This window comes from Rhinolophus hipposideros (assembly GCF_964194185.1).
Source record: "Rhinolophus hipposideros genome assembly, chromosome: 21".
NCBI lineage: Eukaryota > Metazoa > Chordata > Mammalia > Chiroptera > Rhinolophidae > Rhinolophus > Rhinolophus hipposideros.
In genome coordinates this window covers 41,256,462-41,276,627 of record NC_138067.1, presented here as the reverse complement: position 1 = coordinate 41,276,627, position 20,166 = coordinate 41,256,462, and the positions used below count along the sequence as shown (strand labels likewise).

Genomic DNA, 20,166 nt, shown 5'->3' with positions numbered 1-20,166 from the left:
GTGGAGTGGAAGGGGGATTGGAAGTGGATGGCTAAGGGTGTGGAGTTTTTTCGGGTAATTAAAATGTTCTAAAATTGATTGTGGTGATACACACTTCTGTTAATATACTAACACCACTAAATTGTACACTTTGAATGGTATGTGAATGATATCTCAATAAAGCTGTTAAAAAATAGTGAAGATGATTAACGTTTGATGAGAATGTAAGTAAGAGACCTCTTGGGAGTTTTTCTATGCCTAAATCTGTGATGGTGGTGGTGGGGCCTATATATTTTCTGAAGGGGATGAGATACCTTCAGTTATAGAATGTGGGGTACAATTAGGTGTCTGTCCAGCCCCTTTCCATTACTAAGAAAGGGGCTCCCCACATTTCAGCGTGGAGGAAAGTCCAGAGGGCAGGCTCTCAGCAGCCACTTTGTACAATGTATCCTCCTGTGTCTCAATCACAGTAGATTATTCCCAAGTGGACCCTGGTATCAGAGCTCTCTCCCTGACAAGTGGATCAGAGAGATTCCAGCTACCATTTGGGCTGGTCTCTAAAACGAGATGTAGGGCCGGCCCGGTGGCTCAGGCAGTTAGAGCTCCATGCTCTTAACTCTGAAGGCTGCCGGTTCGATTCCCACATGGGCCAGTGGGCTCTCAACAACCACAAAAAAATAAATAAAGAAATAAATAAAAGATCATGCTTAAAAAAAAAATAAAAAAATAAAACGAGATGTAAGGAGCTGAGACATTAGGAAAAGATAAGGTACGGTAGTGAGAAAGAAAGGAAAAACCAGGTGAGCAGAGACATAGCAAGACACAGAGAGTTTCTGCTCTGGGTATGGCTGCTTTTCCAATTTCTGATTCCTCCCAGGGCCTGGCTGTACATGCCTGCCTCCAAGTTCCATGAAATGTCCCTGCATCTTTCTAAGAAAGTCTTCCCTTCGCTGTAATTGGCTTGAGTGGGTTTCTGTTGCTTGCCTGCCAGAGAACCCTGACGTAACACAGGGTGGAGGCTTTGGGGCAAGGGACGGCATGTGAGGGTGTGGAGCCATACTCACAGAAGTCACTATGCCTGCGCTGGCGGTGGTAGGTGGAAGAGGAGCTCCGCTGCCCTTTGCTGTGGCTGGTGCCTTTGCTGGAGCTTGTTCCATTGGTGGTGTCGCTGGGCGCCCGCACCCGTGCCAGGGCCAGTGCTGGGGCACCCCGGTCCCCACCCTCCTGCAAGGATGACACACAAGGAGCCTCAGCTCCATGTTCCCTCTGTCCCAGAAGTCCCTCCACCCTGGGCACTGCAAAACCCAAATGCCCCTGGCACCTTCTGACCTCAGTCTTCCTGCCCAGCAGGAGGTAGGTGGCGGTCACTTCGTTGTACTTCTGGTTGGTCAAGGCCTCTTTGATTTCTTCCCGCGTGTAGCCCATACCCACCATCACCTCTGGGAGAGGGGGGATGGAGAGGCAGTTCAGTCCTAGGACCCTTCCCTTCCACTTGTTTCTGTATCACATTAGCAATGCCTGCTCTTTGGCCTGTCTAGTACCCATTCCCCCTTTTGCCAGGAGGACCCTGATTTTCCTTGAAAGAATATTCCTTCCCAGCTCAGATCACCTGGTTGACTCCTGCCTGTTCCAAGTACCAAGGGCAGGCATAGGACCCAGCTCTGGCTAATCAGAATGTCCCATCCATAAGGCCAGAGTGACTGATTGGTTCAGGGCAAGCATATAACCCCAACCTGGCCAATTACAGCATTCCATTCCAAGGCCAAACTGATTGGTTCAGGGGTAGCCAATAATCACCAGCCTAAGGCTTTAGTAGTTCATCAGGAGGAAGTGGCTTCTCTTCCGAGGGAGTATCCAGGGCCACTAGGATACATTGTTGCCAGCTTGCTCCTGGGGAAGTGGGGGTGGGGGTGTGGTGTGGGGCTCTGGGGAGCTGCCTAGGAAAGAAGCCGCCACCACATAGAAGATTCCCAACAACTCTCGGAACACCTGGATCCAGCTGTGTCTGTAGGCAGACATACCCTAGCCTTTTTAGTTATGTGGATGAATTAACTTATCACTATTAGGTTAAACCATATTAAATTGCTGTAAAAGTGGCAATTTCCTATGGTTCAACCTATTATTATTATCTGGTTTAAGCCAAAATGGCTTGGGTTTTCTGTTACTTGCAACCACGAAAAGTCTTGACTAACGCAGCCAGCTCTGATGGTGGCCTGTTTCCTCAGCTGTAAAATAGAGGGTTACTGGATGGTTCCTAAGCGGCTCTTCCAGGGCTAATGCTTTAGGGGTCAAGTGTTCGAAGGTTCCAGGCTGGAGGGATCAGAACCAAAGGAGCGGAGGCCGAGGCACATGCCAAGGTGGGGATTTCCCCAAACATGCGGATTACTGATGATGTGTGACCAAACTTTTCTGGAAGTGACCTGTGACTTCTTTTTGTGTCTTAATAGTCAAAGCTAACACACATCAGCACTTATTACATGCCTAATATACAGTGCTTTATGTAGATTAACTCATTTAATATTCATAACAACCCTAGAAGATAGGTTCTATGATTATGCCATTTTACAGACGAGGAAATAAAAGCACAGAGAAGGGAAGACACTTGCCCAGGGTCACACAGCTAGAAAGCAGCTGCACAGGGGTTGGAGCCCAGACTTCTCCACTCTCCCCAACTGCCTTGCAACCTTCTCTGATGCACTGACCAAAAGGGTTGGTGCTGGGAAGCTCCTACCCCTGGTTTGGTGGCCTGGGGGCCTGAGGAGCTGGGGCACCTGCGTTCTCCGACTCTCACCGATTCGCTTGGTGTCCCCAAAGTCCTCCTCTGGCTCTGTGTATGGCTTCAGCTCCTCACCCTCATAGCCGATGTTGATCCATTTGTCTTTCATGATTTGCTGCAGGAATCAGAGCAGGACAGGGAAGGGGAAGACAGACGTCAGAAGAAACCAGGAAAAGGACAGCTGCGCACCCCCTAGGCAGGCCCCCAGGTGGGGCTACCTGTCCTGCTCCCCGACCTCAAGACTTAACACCCCAGGATAGAAGGCTTCCTGACAGCCAGCACCCCCTGCCCCCCCCCCCCGCTGAAGCCTCCTGACGCCACCCTTCCGCCCCCACATCATCTCGGTCCCCAGCACCCTGTAATCATCCCAGGAGCTCATTAGCTAATTACTGGCATGGCAGGGAGTGGGCGCAGCAGTGTCAGGACAGGCCCAGGAGCCTTTTCCCGGGCTGCCGGGCTCCCACCTTCCAGCAGCGGATCTTAGGCAGGTTGGAACGGTAGAGGAAAGGTGCAGGGCACGGAGGCTGCAAGGGGAGGGTTGTGGGGCTGAGGGCTCACCTCGAGAGTACAGCGTTTAGCTGGGTTCAGCACCAAAAATCTCCTCAGGATGCTCTCACAGTCTGTTGACATGTAGAAAGGGACCCGGTACTTCCCTCTGAGGACTCGCTCCCGCAGCTCCTGGGGGGACAGGGTTACTGGGGGAGAGGTCCACCCTTCTTGTCCACGCATTATACACACACACACACACACACACACACACTCATCTTTGTCTCAATCTTGGACAGAAGCAACAGAAGCTCTGAGTCCCAGCCCCAACGAGGTGGGCAAAACCCTACCACTCTCTATAGACCTCAGTTCCACACCTGTAAAATGGGAACATTAGATGCAGCAACTTTCCAAAAAAATATACTATTTTTAAAGCTATATAATTTTTCATTCAGAGGAAAGCTTACAGAGAAAGTGAATTCTATAAGGCAGGCAAGGGGAGAGGTGGGCAGGTGAGCTAATCAGTGGGGTCGCAGTCTCCGTATCTGTAAACAAATCCCAGCACCCATTTCACGGACTAGAGTGTGAGTGAATTTATAGAAGTAAATGTCTAGCACACACTGGGACCAGAGCAAGGCTATTTAATTAGGATTCCAAGAGGGGAGGAGGGAAGAGGACCCTGCCCGCCTCCCTTTCCCCGCTGTACCTTCCCCACTAGACACGCCTGTCTTTCCAAAGAACTATGAGCTTTTTAAGAGGGTCCTTGCTAAGGCTGTAAATTCCATGCCCTGTGGCCTGGAGGACCAGGGAGGGCCCCTTCCATCCTGAATAGAGTGGTTACCAGAAGGGAAGAGGTTGGGGGGAGGGAGAAGAGGGTAAAGGGGGTCAAATACATGGTGATGGAAGGAGACTTGACTCTGGGTGGTGAACACACAATGCGAAATACAGAAAAGATATTATAGAACTGTATACTTGAAATATATCTTATTAACTAATATCACCCTAATAACCTGGAAAAAAAAAGAAGAAAATGTACGGAGAGAGAAAATGGAGGAGAGGGTGAATGAGGGAAGGGGGTCTCGTGGGGTGAAGCCTTTGCCGGAGACTGGGCTAGGGGTTCTGTTCCAGGGCCTTCTCCTACATGGGCTGGGGAGCCCCCTGGGCCTGCAGATCCTTACAGCCTGAAGGGTCGTGAATATTTCATAATAATGAGTATCGCTTTCAGAGCACTCGCCCCGCGCCGGCGGTATTCTAACTGCTTTACACATATTCCATCTGTGTTCGGAACAATGCTGTGAAGCATGTCATAAGGCCCATTTTCCAGAAAAGGAACTGAGGCCTAGAGAGGTTAAGTCACTAGTCCTGGGATTGTACAGCCAGAAACTGACAGGGTCTGGGTTCAAACCCAGGCAGTCGGGCTCCAGAGCCCGTGCCGAGTCACTACTGCACCACACTGCCTCTGTCACATGGATGTGCCATCAGGCCACTGTCACCACCACCAGAGCTGCCCCCAAGCATGTCACCTCGTTAAATGCCAGATCCCAGCGAAGGGCTTTAGACACCCAGTCTGGCTATAAGTGGATACTCTTAATGTCCCCACCTACATGAGGGGAAACTGAGGTTCAGAAAGGGACGTGTCCAAGGTCACTCAGTAAGGAAATGACAGAGCTGGGACCTGCCCCAGCTGTGTCTCCTTTGCCCAACAAGACCTGAGGTGACTGGAAGGGAAACCAGGACAGCAAGAGGTGACAAGGGCCTGGGGCAGGTGAGTCACTGGCCTAGACCCATGAAAAGGTCTCTTGGCTTTATGCTTGGAGCTCAGAAAGATTCTTCTGTGATAGTGAGCACTTTCCTGCCTCATCAAAGTGAGTCCTTGGATTGCTGCTACAAGGCTAGTACCTTATGGTCTTCACTGAACACAGCGGGAGTCTGAGTCTCAGAGGGGCGGGCTGCTTGGCCAAGGCCACTGTGAACAAGGGGCTCCCTCCTCCTCCTCACCCAGTCTCTGCTCTGATGGCCTGTCCTCAACACTGAATGCCACATAAGGAGCCCGAGTAGATGCTGGAGCAGGAGGAAAAAGAGCTACCAAGGATGTCCTCGGGACGTTATCTGAGTGTGAACCATGGGTTAGAGGCCAGGACTGCGTCAATGCTGGATTTCCTGAGTGTGACAGTGGACGGGAAAATGCCCGGGTCTCAGCAGATACCTGCTATATGTTGCTTTTAAAAAAAAAACAGTGTGTCTGCAACTAACTCCCAAATGTTCCATCAGTAACAATGACCACAGCGACACCATGAGCATATACAAATAGATGTGACAAAAGCAGCCAAATGCTGGCGACTGGCGCATCTCCTGAAAGGTACCACGCGTACTTTGTTCTAGCCTTACCGCTTTTCTATAGACTGGCAATGTTTCAGAATAAAAAGTTCAAAGAAAAAAAAACTTTCCACCTCTTTTATGTTTTTTTCCCCTGTAGCACTGGCCAGCATCTGAAATAATATATTTTGCTTATTTATTTGGTTTTCTGCCTGGCTCAGCTGCTGGAATGTCGGTCCATGAGGGCAGGAATTTTTCAGTTTTCAGTGCACAATTCAATGGTTTTTAGTATATTCTCTGAGTTGTGCAATCCTCACCACAATTTTAGACCATTTCATCACCCCAAAAGAAACCCTATTCTCCAACTTCCCCATCCTCCCCTAGACTTAGGCAACCACTAATCTGCTTCCTGTCTCTTTGGATTTGCCTCTTCTGGAGATTTCATAGAAGTGGAACCACACAATGCGTGGCCTTTTGTGATTGGCTTTTCCTACTTAGCGTGTTTTCAAGGATCACCCAGAGCGCAGCTGTGGGAAGGCAGGGGTTTCTGCCTGCTTGTTCACACAGTATCTGCAAAACCTAAAACAGCCTGAACCATCGATGGTGGGCAACAAAAATGTACTGAGGGAGTTGTGATTTGAACCCCAGCCCACGAGCTGCAAAGCCCATGCCCCGAACCCCAACAGCGGTCCACTTGGGCTGGCCATGCAGCTGTGGGGACCTGGGTCCTGCCTGACCTCCGTTTTACCATGTGACCTCAGGCCGGCCCCCCACCTCCGCAGAAAAAGTGTCCGGGATGAGGCCTAAAGAGACCCTCCCCAGGAGAGTAAGACCCCCGTGCCAGCCCCTCCCAGCACCTTGAGGTTGTGCCCATCAAAGGGCAGGGAGCCGCTGACAAGGGTGTACAGGATGACACCCAGGCTCCAAATGTCCACCTCCGGCCCGTCGTACTTCTTGCCCTGGAACAGCTCTGGGGCAGCGTACGGGGGGCTCCCGCAGAATGTGTCCAGCTTCGATCCTAGCGTGAACTCGTTGCTAAAGCCAAAGTCAGCTATCTTGATGTTGGCCTCTGCGTCCAGCAAAAGGTTCTCAGCCTGGGAGGGAAAAAGAGGGCAGAGGTGGATGTGTGTGGAGGATAGGAGCACAGGCTCTGGAGCTGGTCCACCTGACAGCCTGTGGCCCAGGCCCTTATTCCCTGTGTGACCCCAAGCAGTAACTTTATCTCTTTGGGCCTCAGTTTCCTCATCCACAGAATGGGGGTAATGACAGTCCCTACCTCACAGGGACGTTTGAGAATTAAGTGAGTTAATCTGTGTAAAAGACCTAGAACAATATTCTATACCCAGCAAGCACTATATAAGGTTAGCTATTATTATTGTCCACATGGTCTGCAGAGCTGTGGGTCCTCAGGCCACCTCCTGTCCCTCTCTGAGCTTTAGTTTAACCAGCAGGGAAAAAAAAAAGAGGACTGACTGCTCAAGACCCATAAAAATGAAAACAGTCATTTTGTGCAACACTTACTGCATACCTATAATGCACTGGGCTTCATGTACTGTCATTTATTTTATAAGAGTGGCAGCAGAAAGTAGGGTTAAGAGTACAGATTCTGGAAGAATCCCAGCTTCAAATCACAGCTCCACCACTCACTCACTGTGTGACTTTGGGTGGGTTACCAGATTGCCCTGTGCCTCCGTTTCCCTATGTGTAAGCTGAGGTTAAGCATAAAGCACCAAGCACAGCACGTGGGGTGTAGCCAGCACTCAGTAAATGCTTTGTATTGTTATAAGGTTTGGGTTTTTTTTGGTTGCATGTGTTCTTATAATTGCCATTTCATAGGTGAGGAAACTGAGGCTCAGGGAGGTTACCTAGGTCCACAGCAAGAAAGCAGCAAGGCTGGAATCCAAGAGGCCCAGCTCCCCTATGGCCTGAATGAGGAAGGAGCCTCCAGCACCCTGCCTCTCCCAGCTTGACCACAACATCCACCCTTCAAAATGTTGCCCACGGAGGTGGCCGGTTAGTCCAGTTGGTTAGAGCTCAGTGCTCTTCTTAACAACAAGGTGGCCGGTTCGATCCCCACATGGGCCACTGTGAGCTGCGCCCTCCACAATTAGACTGAAACAACTACTTGAATTGGAGCTAAAGGGTCCTGGGAAACCACACTTAAATAAATAAAAGTTTTGGGGGAAAAAAAGTTGCCCACGTGTGTCCCATCCCAACCATAGCTCTTCCTTAGCCCAGGCCACCAGCGTCTCTGGCTTTTTCACAGTCTCCCCACCTCCTGCTGTTTTTCAGTATCGCTTTTCCCCACCTCTGCCCCAACAAAGGGATAGAACCCACAGACACACACTTCAGAGAGTTCTTGCCCAAACCTCAATCTGATGGCATCTCAGTCTACCTCGCAGGTGACATTTCCCTTTGTGGCATTTGAGGTGCCACAGGCCAGCTCCATCCTCAGGTCTAGGTTGGTTCCCCTGGTGCACTAACCAGATCCCAAAATCCCTTTTAGCCACTTCCAGGATCTTCCACCAGGGGGCATGCCTCCTCCAGGTCTCCACCCTCCCAATCGTGGCACCCTTACCCAGCACCTTAAGGGTGCTTCCTCAGAAGGCCACATGGGGATGTCAGGGCAATACAGAGAGAGGGTGTTTAGAAACTTCTACAGCAACTTGACAATGGAATTTTATGTTTTTTGAATTTAACTAATTTTAAAAATTGGGCTTGCATTTTGTACATGGTTTTTTCATTTCATTTTATTGTACTTTACCAAAGTACCTGTCCACAATGGGTTGGGAACTGAAAACACTAAAACAAACCAGGTCCTTCACTCAAGAAGCACTACCTTAAGAAGGACTTCCTTAAAGCGCGGGGTCCTGCCCGACACATAGTAGGTTCTCAAGAAATCACAGCCAAGACTTGACTGAGCCACCCAAACATTTATCTCTCTGGTTTAGGACGAGAAGTCTTGAGAGATGAGGTTCTCTCTGGGTGGGAGGTGTGGAGTGGGGACCCTGGAACATGAAGCTTCTCGAGGGGGCTGCCCCTGTTCAGTTTGACCACGCAGCAGAATCCAGGCCTACTGAGTCCCTTCCCTGCTGGGTGCTAGCTCCAGGGCTCTCTGTCAACGGTCCTTCTCAAGTTCTAAGATGCCTGGGAGTCTCAGACCCTGGAGAATGAGGCTCTATAATCTCAATTCTCAAAGATTCCTGAATGTTCTAAAGTCTGAGAGATTCTAAGACTCTGGAGGTTCTGAAAGTGACAAACTCTATCGCGTCCCACTGACTTTGTCCAGTACACATGTAACCGTCCGGGCCATTCCAGGACACTTTGTTTCTTTCCCCTTTGTTCCCTCCTCCTGCCCCACTCCCGACCCAGTACCCCTTCTGCTGGCCTTGCTTTTGTCACAAAAGGCTTGGGAAAAAGTCGAGGGGCCCTGAATGCTCAGAGAGGAGAAGGTGGAGAAAACAGGGTAATGTGGTGGAGGGTTCAGGGGAACCCCAGGGGACTGGAGGTGGGGCTGGGGACAAGTGGGGGTGCTGGGGGCTGAGCTGGGAGCTCACAGTGGGGGGGGGCTCACCTTCAAGTCCCTGTGTACAATGTTTTTCTGGTGACAGTAGTGCACAGCCGATACAATCTGTGGGGAGGGCAGGGGAGAGAAGGTCAGTTCCTTGTGGCCCCCAAACCTTTCAGCCTCCCTCAGAGACCCTGTGAGCCCACTCACAACCCAGCCCCTGGACCTCAGGCCTCCCCTAAGCACAGGCTGACATGCTTGGGCCTCACCCCCCGAGGCAGTCACAGTGGGAAATGCTAAGGGTCCTGCACAGGCAAACACTCTGTCACCCAGAGATTAGAATGCCCTCCTGACAGGGACATTGGAACCAAGACATGAGGACTAGCCCCCTCCTGACTTTCACTTCTGGAAACGTGCATGAGAATGTCGCATACCTGTGGATAGATGCATGACCCCAACACACCAAGGCTTAAGCTCCCCACACCCCGTACAACTGTGTCAGAGCCACTGGACAGTTGGACTGACACCCTCGCTCAGATCCCTTCACCCACCAAACCCTCACATCTGTATTCCCTCTTACCAACACACCTGGGCACCCTCACACCTGCGTGCCCTCTTACATATCTGGGCACCTCACTGCCACATACCTGGACACCCACACACCTCATCCACCTGGACATCCTTACACCATACGCTCTCTTGTCCACCAACCTGTATACCCATACCCGGGACCCCTCATACCGTCTCACACACCTGGGTATCCACATTGCCACACAACTGAAACCACGTGCCCTTTAACCCAGCCACCTGGACACCCACGACCTGCATGTCCTCTTACCCACAAACTTACACACCCAAACTGGGCTCCCCTCACTCCTACACTCAGGCTGCCATGCACACTTTCAGCCACACATCTACACTCGTCCATAGCACCTGGGCACCAACATAGCTACTTCCCACACGTCTTCTCATCCACACTCCTACACTCACGTGCCTCGGCACCCCGGCACCTCCAGGTTCTCTTAGCCACACTCCTACACACTACACACACCCACACACCAGACACCTGCACACCTACATCTGGATATCCTCACACCTGGGCATCTGCACACGCATGAATACCCAACTCTCCACCGTTACCCGTATGAAGCCCTAAGCCACGCCCCCAGACTCATCCCCAGGGACCCAGGCACCCCTCCCAGCCCCAGCCCCAGCCATGACCACAACCTGTCGGAACTTGGCTCGAGCTTCCTTCTCCTTCATGCGGCCGTGTGACACGAGGTAGTCGAACACTTCTCCTGCAGGGTAGAAGCCAAGGGGGTCAGGGGGACCCTCTCCGGTCACCGCAGGCGGCAGGGGAGGGAGGGAGGGGCCTCACCAGCACTTGCATATTCCATCACCAAGTACAGCGTCTTCTCAGTCTCAATCACCTCAAAGAGCTTCACTGCAACAGCAGATGGTAGGGGGGTTATGCAGGAAGCGATCGCCCACACCTGACCCGCACGCTAATTGTGTGGATACGCTGACCTTAACACCCCTTACTCAAGAACACTCTATGGCTCCCTACTGATGGCAAGATTCTCCCAACTCCTCAGCCCCACGTCACAACGTTTTCTACTTTCTCTCAATAATGTCAGCTCCATGAGGCCAGGAATGTGTGTCTATTTTCTCCACCACTCGGTCCCTAGCATCTGGCATGCAGCAGCCACTCAACAAACATTTACCGAGTAAACGAATAAATGGATGGATAAATGCTGCAGCCAAATCCAGGCGAGGCGAAATCCCACTACTCTCTCTAAAAAGTCCTCTCTCTCCCCTCTGCCTAGTGATAATGACAATGACGACGATTGCTATTGATGACAATAGCTCCCACAGCTTAGTTCTGAACTAAGTGCTTTGCACGCATTATCTTATCCAATCCTCACAATGACCTTGATGTGAGCCCTTTTATCAATCCCACTCCAGAGGAAGAAACTGATGCTCAGAGAGGTTAAGTGACTTGGCCAAGGTCACAGAGCCAGTGAGCAGCAATATTGCTATGAGAAAACAGGTCTGTCCCCGACTCCTTTCCCAAGTGCCCTGGTGGGTAGCCTCTGAGCCCACTCCCTTCCCCTTCTCACCAATGTTGGGGTGGTTTAGGCCCTTCATGATGCGGACTTCTCGGAACAGCTAGAAGGAAGAAAGAGAAACATAAGAGTGGGTGGTTCCAAGGACCCTCTCCCCAACTTTGCCCCCACCCTGCTTCCTCTCCCTGGGCCTCACCTTCTGCAGGCTGCTGGGGTTCAGCTGGGTTTTGTCGATGATCTTGATGGCAACCTGGAAGTGGAAGAAGGAAGGCAGGGCGGGGGAAGGGAGGAGGTCAAAGTACCACAGGCCCTTGGCTGGGGAAGGTCCCCTAACTCAGATCACCGTGGGATGCCCTTCCTTTGCCCCCTCACAGAAAGCCCTCAACCTGGGCCATTCCTAGTTGGATGGGGGATCTGGGCCTCAGGACCTTTGCACATGCTGTTCCCACCATGTTCAGTGCTACCCTTATTTCTATAAGGAAATATCCCCTATTTCACAGTGAAGCCTGGATGGGGCTGCTCCAGGGGCCTGTGTGAGGGTGACCAAGACCTTGAGGGAGCCCTTTGTGAGGGCATCTTAGATCATTCATCCATCACATCTTTGTTTTGAATGTACGAACTGTGGAACAATGAGTAATAACCGTAGCTTACATTTACCGAACAGTCACATGTGCCAGGGGCTGGTCTATGTGCTTTACAAATGAGAACTCTTTTAATCCTCATTACAATCTTATGAGTGCTAGAATTATCCCCGTTTTACAAATGGGGAAACTCAGCCAAGGTTATGTGGCTAGTATTGTGGGCTGGAATCTGACCTTATTCAGCCTGATAAGTCTACTTCTTAAACACTTAAAAAATATATATATATAAATATATATATAAATATATAAATATATATATAATTTTAAAAGAGCTTTGAGGTAATCATCATGGAGGGAACATCAGAATGTTACTGAATTCTCTTCATACTTATTTTTTTTTTTCTTCATACTTATTTTACACTTTAGTTTTAATTTTGAATTACATTTGGGCTAGAGCACCTAAGCTTTTCCATAGTGAGGGGCCTTTAAAAGTCTTAATACAGCTCTAGGTCTGTAGTTTTCCCAAAGGCTTTTGGGGCCACCCCCAACCACCTCAGCTCCACTGGATTACAGAATTCTTCCCCTGGGAGGCCCTTAGAAGCCGGTCCTCTCAGAAACCCTTGGAATCATGTTCAAGACCAACATAAGGGGAACGATGTGTTCTTTGTGGAGGAGAGGGTCCTTTGGCTTTGCTCGTATTCTCACAAATGGGTTTTTAATTTTTGTCAAGCACTTTGTATGCCAGTATTGAGACAATCCTATGGTTTCTCTCCTTGAATCTGTAAATGTGGCAAAATACATGAATAAATTGTGAATCTGAAAAGAATTGTGCATTCCTGGGATAAACCCAGCTTTGTCATCACACGACTTTCTTTGATTTTGATATCTACGTTCATATGTGAGCCTAGCCCATAATTTCATTTATCTGCTTTTGTGGTTATCATCGAAGTAGCACTTAAAATCAGTTGGGCAGTGCAGCCTCTTTAGTCTCTGGAAGTACTGTCATAAAATTGGAATGTTTGGTAGAATTTGCCCATAAAACCACTGGGGCCTGGTGTCTTTTGTGTGTATGGCGTAGACAGTGTGAGGGCAGAAGAGGGTTCACCCAAGGTAGAAGAAACCACTCCAGTCACTTGCTCTAAAATTGAATGGGGTGCAGAGGAGTCATGAACCCACCCACCATCTGTTTTTCCTCATCAAGTGTGAGTTAGAGGCATCATATTTAGGTCCCAAGGTCTGCGTGGATGGGCCCTTTCTACAATGTTGCCATGCTTGGGACTTATGCCCGCTCTGGAAGGGAAGGTGGGGAGAGCGTGTAACAGAGAACACAAATGAACTTCTTGTGTTCTCATCATCATAAAACGGAGGCAGTCCAGGTTCAGACACAAAAGCCACATGAATTCTTAAAAATACAATACATGGCTCTGACTGTGATTTGAGATTTCCTGACAATTTCAGGGATGCCCTAAATTAGCTCTTTTCTGCTACCTTAGATTGTTCTGGAAAAATCTGAGATGTTCCAATCTGTCTGAGAGAGAGGCAGGGACTTACCTGAGGTCACAAAGCACAGTGAGGGCCAAGCCCGACCGCACCCCACCTCCCACAAAGCACTGGTGCCGCAGGATTCAACCCCCGAGCCCCACCCCGTGCCCTCACTCACCTCCCGGCCGGTGAGGATGTGCCGGGCCAGCTTGACTTTGGCAAAGTTGCCCTTCCCAATGGTCCTCAGGAGGCGATAGTTGCCCACGTGGGGCTGCTCCTCGGGACAGGAGGCAATGGAGTTCCGGCAGCGGGCACCCAGGGAGCGGCTGGACCAGGATGGTCCCTTGTCCGAGGAGCGGCCACTGCCCAAGGTGCCATGCTGGGTGGGGGAGATGGACTGTGAGTGGTGGGCAGTGCCCGTCCGATGCTGCCTTCAGTGGAACCCAGCGCTGGGGAGGTTAACTCTAGCCCAGGCCAGGAAAAAAGCAAGATGCCTTTGAGTACCCTGCCTTTTTCTACAAAAAGACGCCTCTAAGAAAAAAAACACTGGGGCCCCCCAACTCCAGTGCCCCAAACATTAGGCCTCTTCTTCAGCCCTCCCTGCATTTCATCTACCCCCAACTTTGTTTTCTAACAACTGGAACCTCCATCAGCTCCGTAATATTTTATTCTAAATGCTGCAACCCTCAACCCCAGTCAACATTGACTGGTCCCAACGCTCCACCCCGCCCCTCACAGTCCCCAACATCCTGTTTTCTCCACCACGACCCCCACTCCGGCCCACAAATTCTACTCCAAACCCAAATGTTAATACCGTATTTTGTTCCCAGTTTAGTGCCCTTAACATTTTCTTCCGATCCCAAATTCAACACCAAACACAGTGACCAACAGTCTTTCATTTTGCCCTGATGTCATTCTAGCCCCACTGTTACCTTGCTCCTCGCTCGCCCCGCCCCCCGCCAAACACTGCTGCTCCATCAGCGCCCTGACCGCTGTCTCCCCCGCTATTACTCCTATCTGTCCCCGATGTTCTGTTCCTGCTGTCCTGTCTCTCTCACCCCCGCAGGTCACCTGCTTGCTTCAGGCTGCCCTGTCCTGATTGTGAGCCCCAGAGACTATGCCTCCCTTTCAGGCCTGAGGCCCAGGGTGCTGGCGACAGAGAGAGCCACAGGCCCCAGCCGGAAAGCTCTGCTCAGCCCTGCAAAGGGAACTGAGGAAGAGAGAAAGCCAGGTAGGCAACGAGATGAGGGCCCAGGGCTGCCTCTTGGAAAAAAACTGCCAGGCCACTTAACAGTCATGATGACCAATATTTAAAGAGCACTGGCCATCAATACGTCACCATCCCCATTTTATAGGTAGGGAAACTGAGGCCCAGAGCTGGGATCGTAACCCACAGAGCTTCCCCCAGAGTTGAGGGTCTTCACCATCACCCTATCATATGCCTCACACGCCCACATCATTTTTATTAAGCAGCCTTTACTAGGGCCAAGTCCTGGACTAATAAGTATGTCATCTACATTTAATTCCCAGAGCCCGTGAGGGCAGCATCTGCATCCTCACATTCCAGGGGAGAAACTGAGGCTTGGAGAGAGGAGCTGCCTTGTCAAGGTCACACAGTTCATTCACAAAGGGCAGAAACACAATGTTCCCCGCATGGGGCAGAAAAAACCACCCCTGCTGAAGCCCTAACCACTGCCCTTCGCCCACCATGCCCTCACGTGGCCTCCGATGTGGGTCCAATTATGATCTGCACTCTCCAGACAGAGACCCCAAGAATGAGGCAGGGTAAATACCTTGTCCAAGGTCACAGGGCAGGTGGAACAGAGCAGCAGGGGTTCAGACCCGGGCCTGCTGACTCCTGAGTGCTGAGCTCTTTCCCACATCCCACTGGGCCTCCTCCAGGGGAGGGTGGGAAGGGAAGTGGAGATCCAGTCGATAAGATCCCCACTGAGATACCGGCTTGGAGAAGAATCCCCATCAGGTGGCACCAGGGGAGCCAAGTGGGGGTGGGTTGGCACCCCACTGAAGGCAGCGTGGGTGAGGGACCCCTGCAAGGGGCAGCTGGGGCAGTGGGTGACAAAGCCCCCAGGGGGAGGGGGCGGGAGCTAAAATTGGCACCACCAGCTGGCCCCGCTCCCTCCCAGCCCGGCTGGTGCCCCAACACTGGGCCTGTTGCTAGGGAACCTCCAGAGAGGTTGGAGGGTGGGGGGGTCTGGAACTTGGGGTGGGGGAGCATGACCCTACATGGCTGTCATCATGACTGGTAATGAGCTAGAAAGGGGGGGGGGTGCAACTTCAGATTCCAGAGGGAGAGAGGTGACCCCTACCAGGACTGACAAGCAGGTCTTACACACTAGAGTTGGGAGAAGAGAAGGGGATTAGACCTCCCCATTCCCCCCACCCCATATGCACAAATCTGAAAAACGAAAGGACAAAGTGCTCATATGAGCCCCATTTTACAGATGAGGAAACCAAGGTTCTGAGAGGGGAGGTCACTTGCTTGAGGTCATACAGCTAGCGAGGGACAGAAACTAGATTTGAACCCATGCTTATCTGAATAATCAAAGTAGTAGCAGCAGTAGTAATAGTAACAATAATAATGAATAATAGCAGCTACAGTGAGCCTGGCCCTGTGCATTTTACTCACATAATCTCCCTGGGTCCTTAAAACATCCCTAACAGGGAGGTACCATGATCAACCCCATACAGAGATAAAGAAACTGAGTCTCTGAGCAGGGAGTGGATCTGTAAGCTCATTCAACAACTGTGACAGTCCTGGGCTGAGAATCCACAGCCGTCTGACTCATATCCAGTCACAATAGCATGAACATGTGCGGAGCGCATCCTGTGTGCCAGGCTTCACCGGTATCATCCCAAATAATCCTCCATGGGACTTGAGTGGTTGTCCCCACTTTTCAAAGCAAGAAACTGAGTCTCTGAAAGGGAGAAGGCTTAGTTCGAGGACACAGTGCAAACCAGCTGGCAGAGCCAGCATTTAAACCCAGGCCTGTGGGCTCCTTGGCACTTCCTGTAGTGACTAGGGGTGCATATTCTCACTGGAGACTCCAAATCAGAGTCTGGCCTATTGTATGATAGGTGGAGGTGGTGGTATCTGGGAGGGAGGATCCTACAAGATGAAGGGGCAGAGATATACCTCTCTGGTGGAGATTTGGGGTGAGGGGTGCTTGGGGGAGCAGGGACCCGGTAGAAGGCCTGTGGAAAGGGACACAGACCCTAGCTGTGGACGAGTCTGGCATTGGTTGGTGGGAGGGTCTTTAAAAGTGCTGAGAGCAATCAGGATTGTTCTGGCCTGTGGTGTAGGGACAGGGGGCCTGGGGATAGTAAAAAGGATCCAAGCCATGGGGCAGTGGAAGTCAGGGGCCAAAGATTCCTGGACCAGGGACCTGAGGAAACGCCTAGAAGTCAAAGAAGGGGTTTTATAGGAGCAGCCCTTGGAACCAGAGAAAGATCCAGGGCCTGTCCCTGGGAAAGGGGCAGTCCAGAGGAATAAAGACTGAACCTTGGGGTCAAGGGGCCTAGAAACTTGTAAAGAATGCTTCCAGAAGACAGACCTCAAGAGAAGAGGGCTGAGAGGCAGGGCAAGACTAGGAGTCTTCTGGAAGGAGGATCTGAGGTCAGGTGGTTCTCTGTATCTGTTCTCTGGGGAAGACTTCTGAGGAGGGGGCTTTCCTGGGAGGCCAGACCCCAACCAGGAAGAGGGAGGCCCTGGGGCAGGTGAACGGATGAAAGCTTGGAGATCTAGGGGAAGAGATGGTGTCCTGCAGGAAGGGCCTGGACAAGGAGAGGATCCAGGGGTTGGGGGCTTGGGGAGGGGGCTTGCCTGAAGCTGAGCAGTTGACACAGGGAAGTTGAGGCCTGCAGTCACACTGGTCTAGGGCCTAGAAATGCGGGACTGGGCTAGGGGCCTGGAATTTGGAGGCCAAGGCTTCCAGGGAGAGGAAGAGACCAGAGAGGGTCCGGAAGCGTCTGGGGGGACCCAGGGTGCTGGGAATCCAGGGACAAGGCTGCTTGGAAGAGGGAGCCCAGGCCTGGGAGTGGAGAGACCTTGAACAAGCTAGAAAGGGCCCTGGGCCCAGAAAAGGTGGAAACCGGCTTCCTGTGAGGGGGTGCTCACAGGAGCCAGGAGGGGCAGAGCGCTGGGAATGAGAGGAGGGGGACTCCTGGGGGGCTCAGATCCAGCGGGGAAGGCCGGAGCTAGAGGTAGGAGTGGTGCAGGCCTTCCTATAAGAGGACCAGGGCTGGGCCTTGGGGTCAGGAGCCCTGCAAATCCGGCAGAGGGCGAGTGGTCGGATGCCGGCAGCCTGAAGGGGAAGGGGCTGAAGAACACACCGGAGAAGGGAGGGGCTCCTGGAAGGCAGGGGAGGGGGCTTCCTGGAGGGAAGAGACCCAGGCGGAAGCGGTCCGCAGAAGGACCAGAGCGGGGTCCCGAGAGAGGGGCGCCCTCAGGGGTCGGGCTGGGCTGAGGAGTGGGGGAGGGTCGAAAGGCCTGGAAGTCCGGGCGGGCGTCGGGAGGTGGTGAGCCGGGCAGGACCCAGGAAATGAGGGTAGGGGCTTGCGCAGCGAGTGGCACTGCAGGGCGAGGGGTTCGGTGGCTAGATCCGGCCGGGGCTCCCCCAGGGGCCGGGCCCCACTCACCGTGTCCGCGTTCCGATCGTTGCCCGGGGCCAGCGCAGTCCGCGAAGACATTTTCTCCGGGTCCCGGGGGACTGGGCGGCCGGGTGGGGGGGGCAGGGGTGCCGGGGTCCCCTTTTCCCCTCCCCCCCCGCCGGCCTGAGGACGCGAGCTCAAAAGCTGGGCGCCGTGGACACCCGGGTTCGGCCGCGGGAGAGGGGGGCAAGAAGGGGGAAGGAAAGGGACGCCGACGGTCCTAGTGGCCCCGCGCAGTGGGGGCCCCGGGCGCCATAGGGGCGACGGGCAGACGGGCTGGCGGGCGGGGGCCGGGGAGGGGGCGCGGAGCCGGTCGGGGCGGCGGCGGAGGGAGGTGGTGGAGGGGTCGGGAAGGAAGGGACGTCAGGGGGAGGGGCGGGCAGGGCGGGGCCGCAGAGACCCCGCCCCCTGCCTCCGGCCCTTAAAGGCGCAGGCCTGGGCGGGCTGGCGGGCGGCTCTGGAGGCGGAGGCAGGTCTGAGCGCGTCGATCCGTAGCATGTTCTCACAGGAGAGTAGAGACTCACCGGAAGAGATGGGGAGAGAAACGCTAAGGCCGAGCGCCAGAGACGCAGAGAAGGACATTGAGAAACGCAGAGACAGGGAGACACCAAAAGAGAGAGACAGAAAGAGGGAGAAACAGAGAGGAAGAGACACACACACAAAAAGACAAGAGATACAGAGAATAGAGACACAAAGAGTGACAAAGACTGAGAGATCCACAAACGGAGACAAGAGGAAGAGACAGAAAGAGACACATAGATATACACAGAGACGCAAAGACCCGTGAAGAGAATGGAGAAAAAGAGAAGAGGCAGAGGAACCCCAGAGGCAAGAATCAGGCAGATGGCGCTGTCCACTTTCTCCTTCCCAGCCCACCCTGTACCCATTCAGGGAGCCCAGGACGCTCTTGGGGACATTGTGCTAATGGCGGTGGGGGATGGTATTCTGGGCGGAGCCACTGCAGAGGAGTGACCAATCTCTCTAGCAATGCTGCCTCCCACCTCCCAGAAAACTCCAGGCCGCAGGCTTGTGGGCTGCAGTCTCTTCTCTTCTGTACCCCAGCCAGGGCCTGAGGACTCTCTGTCCAGCTCTGTCACTCAGGGCTGACATTTGCCCTTTCCAGGCCTCAGTTTCCAGACTATAAAGTGAGGGGGAGGGTTCCTACGTTGCCTCCCTGACGGGGCTCTGCTGCTACCGGTTGCGCGAACAGACTAGAGAGAGCAAGGGCTTCGCTGAGGTCACCCTGTGCTGTGAGGGCCACCCATGACCTCTAGACAAGAACGGGATGAAGGAAATAGGGTCATTGCGTGGTCCTCGCCCCAGAATCACACAGCCCTTGGATGGGTCCATGACCTGCCCTTGTCTGACCATCTTCTTGATCCCCAGTTTCCCTTTCTAAAGAATGGGAGTTATGATAACAGCAGTGTGTTGGATGTGGCTCAAGCCAGCTGATTGTTAAAGTCTCAGGAATTTTGGAACTGGTTGTTAAACAGCCATTATTAAAAATTAAATTATGCAAACATACAATTCAATTATATTTAAAACAAAACTAATAAATACTCATCCTATCCTAATTATTTTACTGTTATCTATGATCCTGAGGCTTTTTACATCTGTTGTATCTGCATAGTGAAACTGCTGTTTAATGGGGTACTGAGCGTTTCTTACCCCCGTCCAAAGAACACGCTTTCAGTGCTGTCAGCTTGAAATCAGCCATGGTGGGAACATTCACATGATGGAAACTGGCAAGTGCTTGAGTCTCCACATCCCTACCCGCCAGAGTGCTGGTTGTTAAACATTTACCAGCATATTCCTGGTGGATACATCGGCTACTACACTCAGAAAGGCTTCCTCCTTGCCAGATTCTGAACTCTTTATCCTTTCTGTCACCCCGTGAGGTTGAAGCATCATTATGAACCCCATTTACAGATGAGGAAACAGAGGCCCAAAGGAGAAAAATCACATGTTCATCACATAGGTGGTCAGAGGCAGGGCTGGGATTTGAACCCAAGTGCCTCTGAACGTCAGAACTTGGGTTCCTGTTCGCTATGGTTTCCTGTCCCTGAATAATAATAGTAGCAACCTCAGTCTGCAATAAATTAATGAGACTTTATAAGTGCTTCACGTGGGAACAGATTAGAACTTCATAAGTGGTGACATTACTATTACTATTCAGCAAATGGGGCTCAAGAAGTCTTAGACATGGTGGGAAGCGGAGACGGAAGAGTTCAAAATGGTGTTAGAGAAGCTTTGAGATCCCCAGTGCTCTGAGGGGTGAGAAGCGGGGTCTTGGGGGTGCGTTGG

General features: G+C 52.1%; 1 protein-coding gene across 2 annotated transcripts in view; it reads right to left on the bottom strand.

Moving 5' to 3' along the window:
- The window catches only part of MARK4 (microtubule affinity regulating kinase 4), a 29,371-nt gene extending 11,335 nt beyond the window's left edge, over positions 1-18,036 (bottom strand). For both annotated transcript variants that reach the window (XM_081032577.1, XM_081032576.1), the window contains exons 1-12: positions 17,851-18,036; positions 13,373-13,573; positions 11,328-11,381; positions 11,186-11,234; positions 10,444-10,509; positions 10,293-10,363; positions 9,132-9,188; positions 6,415-6,651; positions 3,314-3,433; positions 2,771-2,870; positions 1,309-1,418; positions 1,044-1,203 (exon numbers count right to left, since the gene is read on the bottom strand). In XM_081032577.1, the coding sequence (XP_080888703.1) occupies positions 1,044-1,203; positions 1,309-1,418; positions 2,771-2,870; positions 3,314-3,433; positions 6,415-6,651; positions 9,132-9,188; positions 10,293-10,363; positions 10,444-10,509; positions 11,186-11,234; positions 11,328-11,381; positions 13,373-13,573; positions 17,851-17,901 (1,276 nt within the window). In that variant the 5' untranslated portion in view covers positions 17,902-18,036. The remainder of the gene's footprint in view (positions 1-1,043; positions 1,204-1,308; positions 1,419-2,770; positions 2,871-3,313; positions 3,434-6,414; positions 6,652-9,131; positions 9,189-10,292; positions 10,364-10,443; positions 10,510-11,185; positions 11,235-11,327; positions 11,382-13,372; positions 13,574-17,850) is intronic.
- Positions 18,037-20,166: the final 2,130 nt, after the last annotated feature.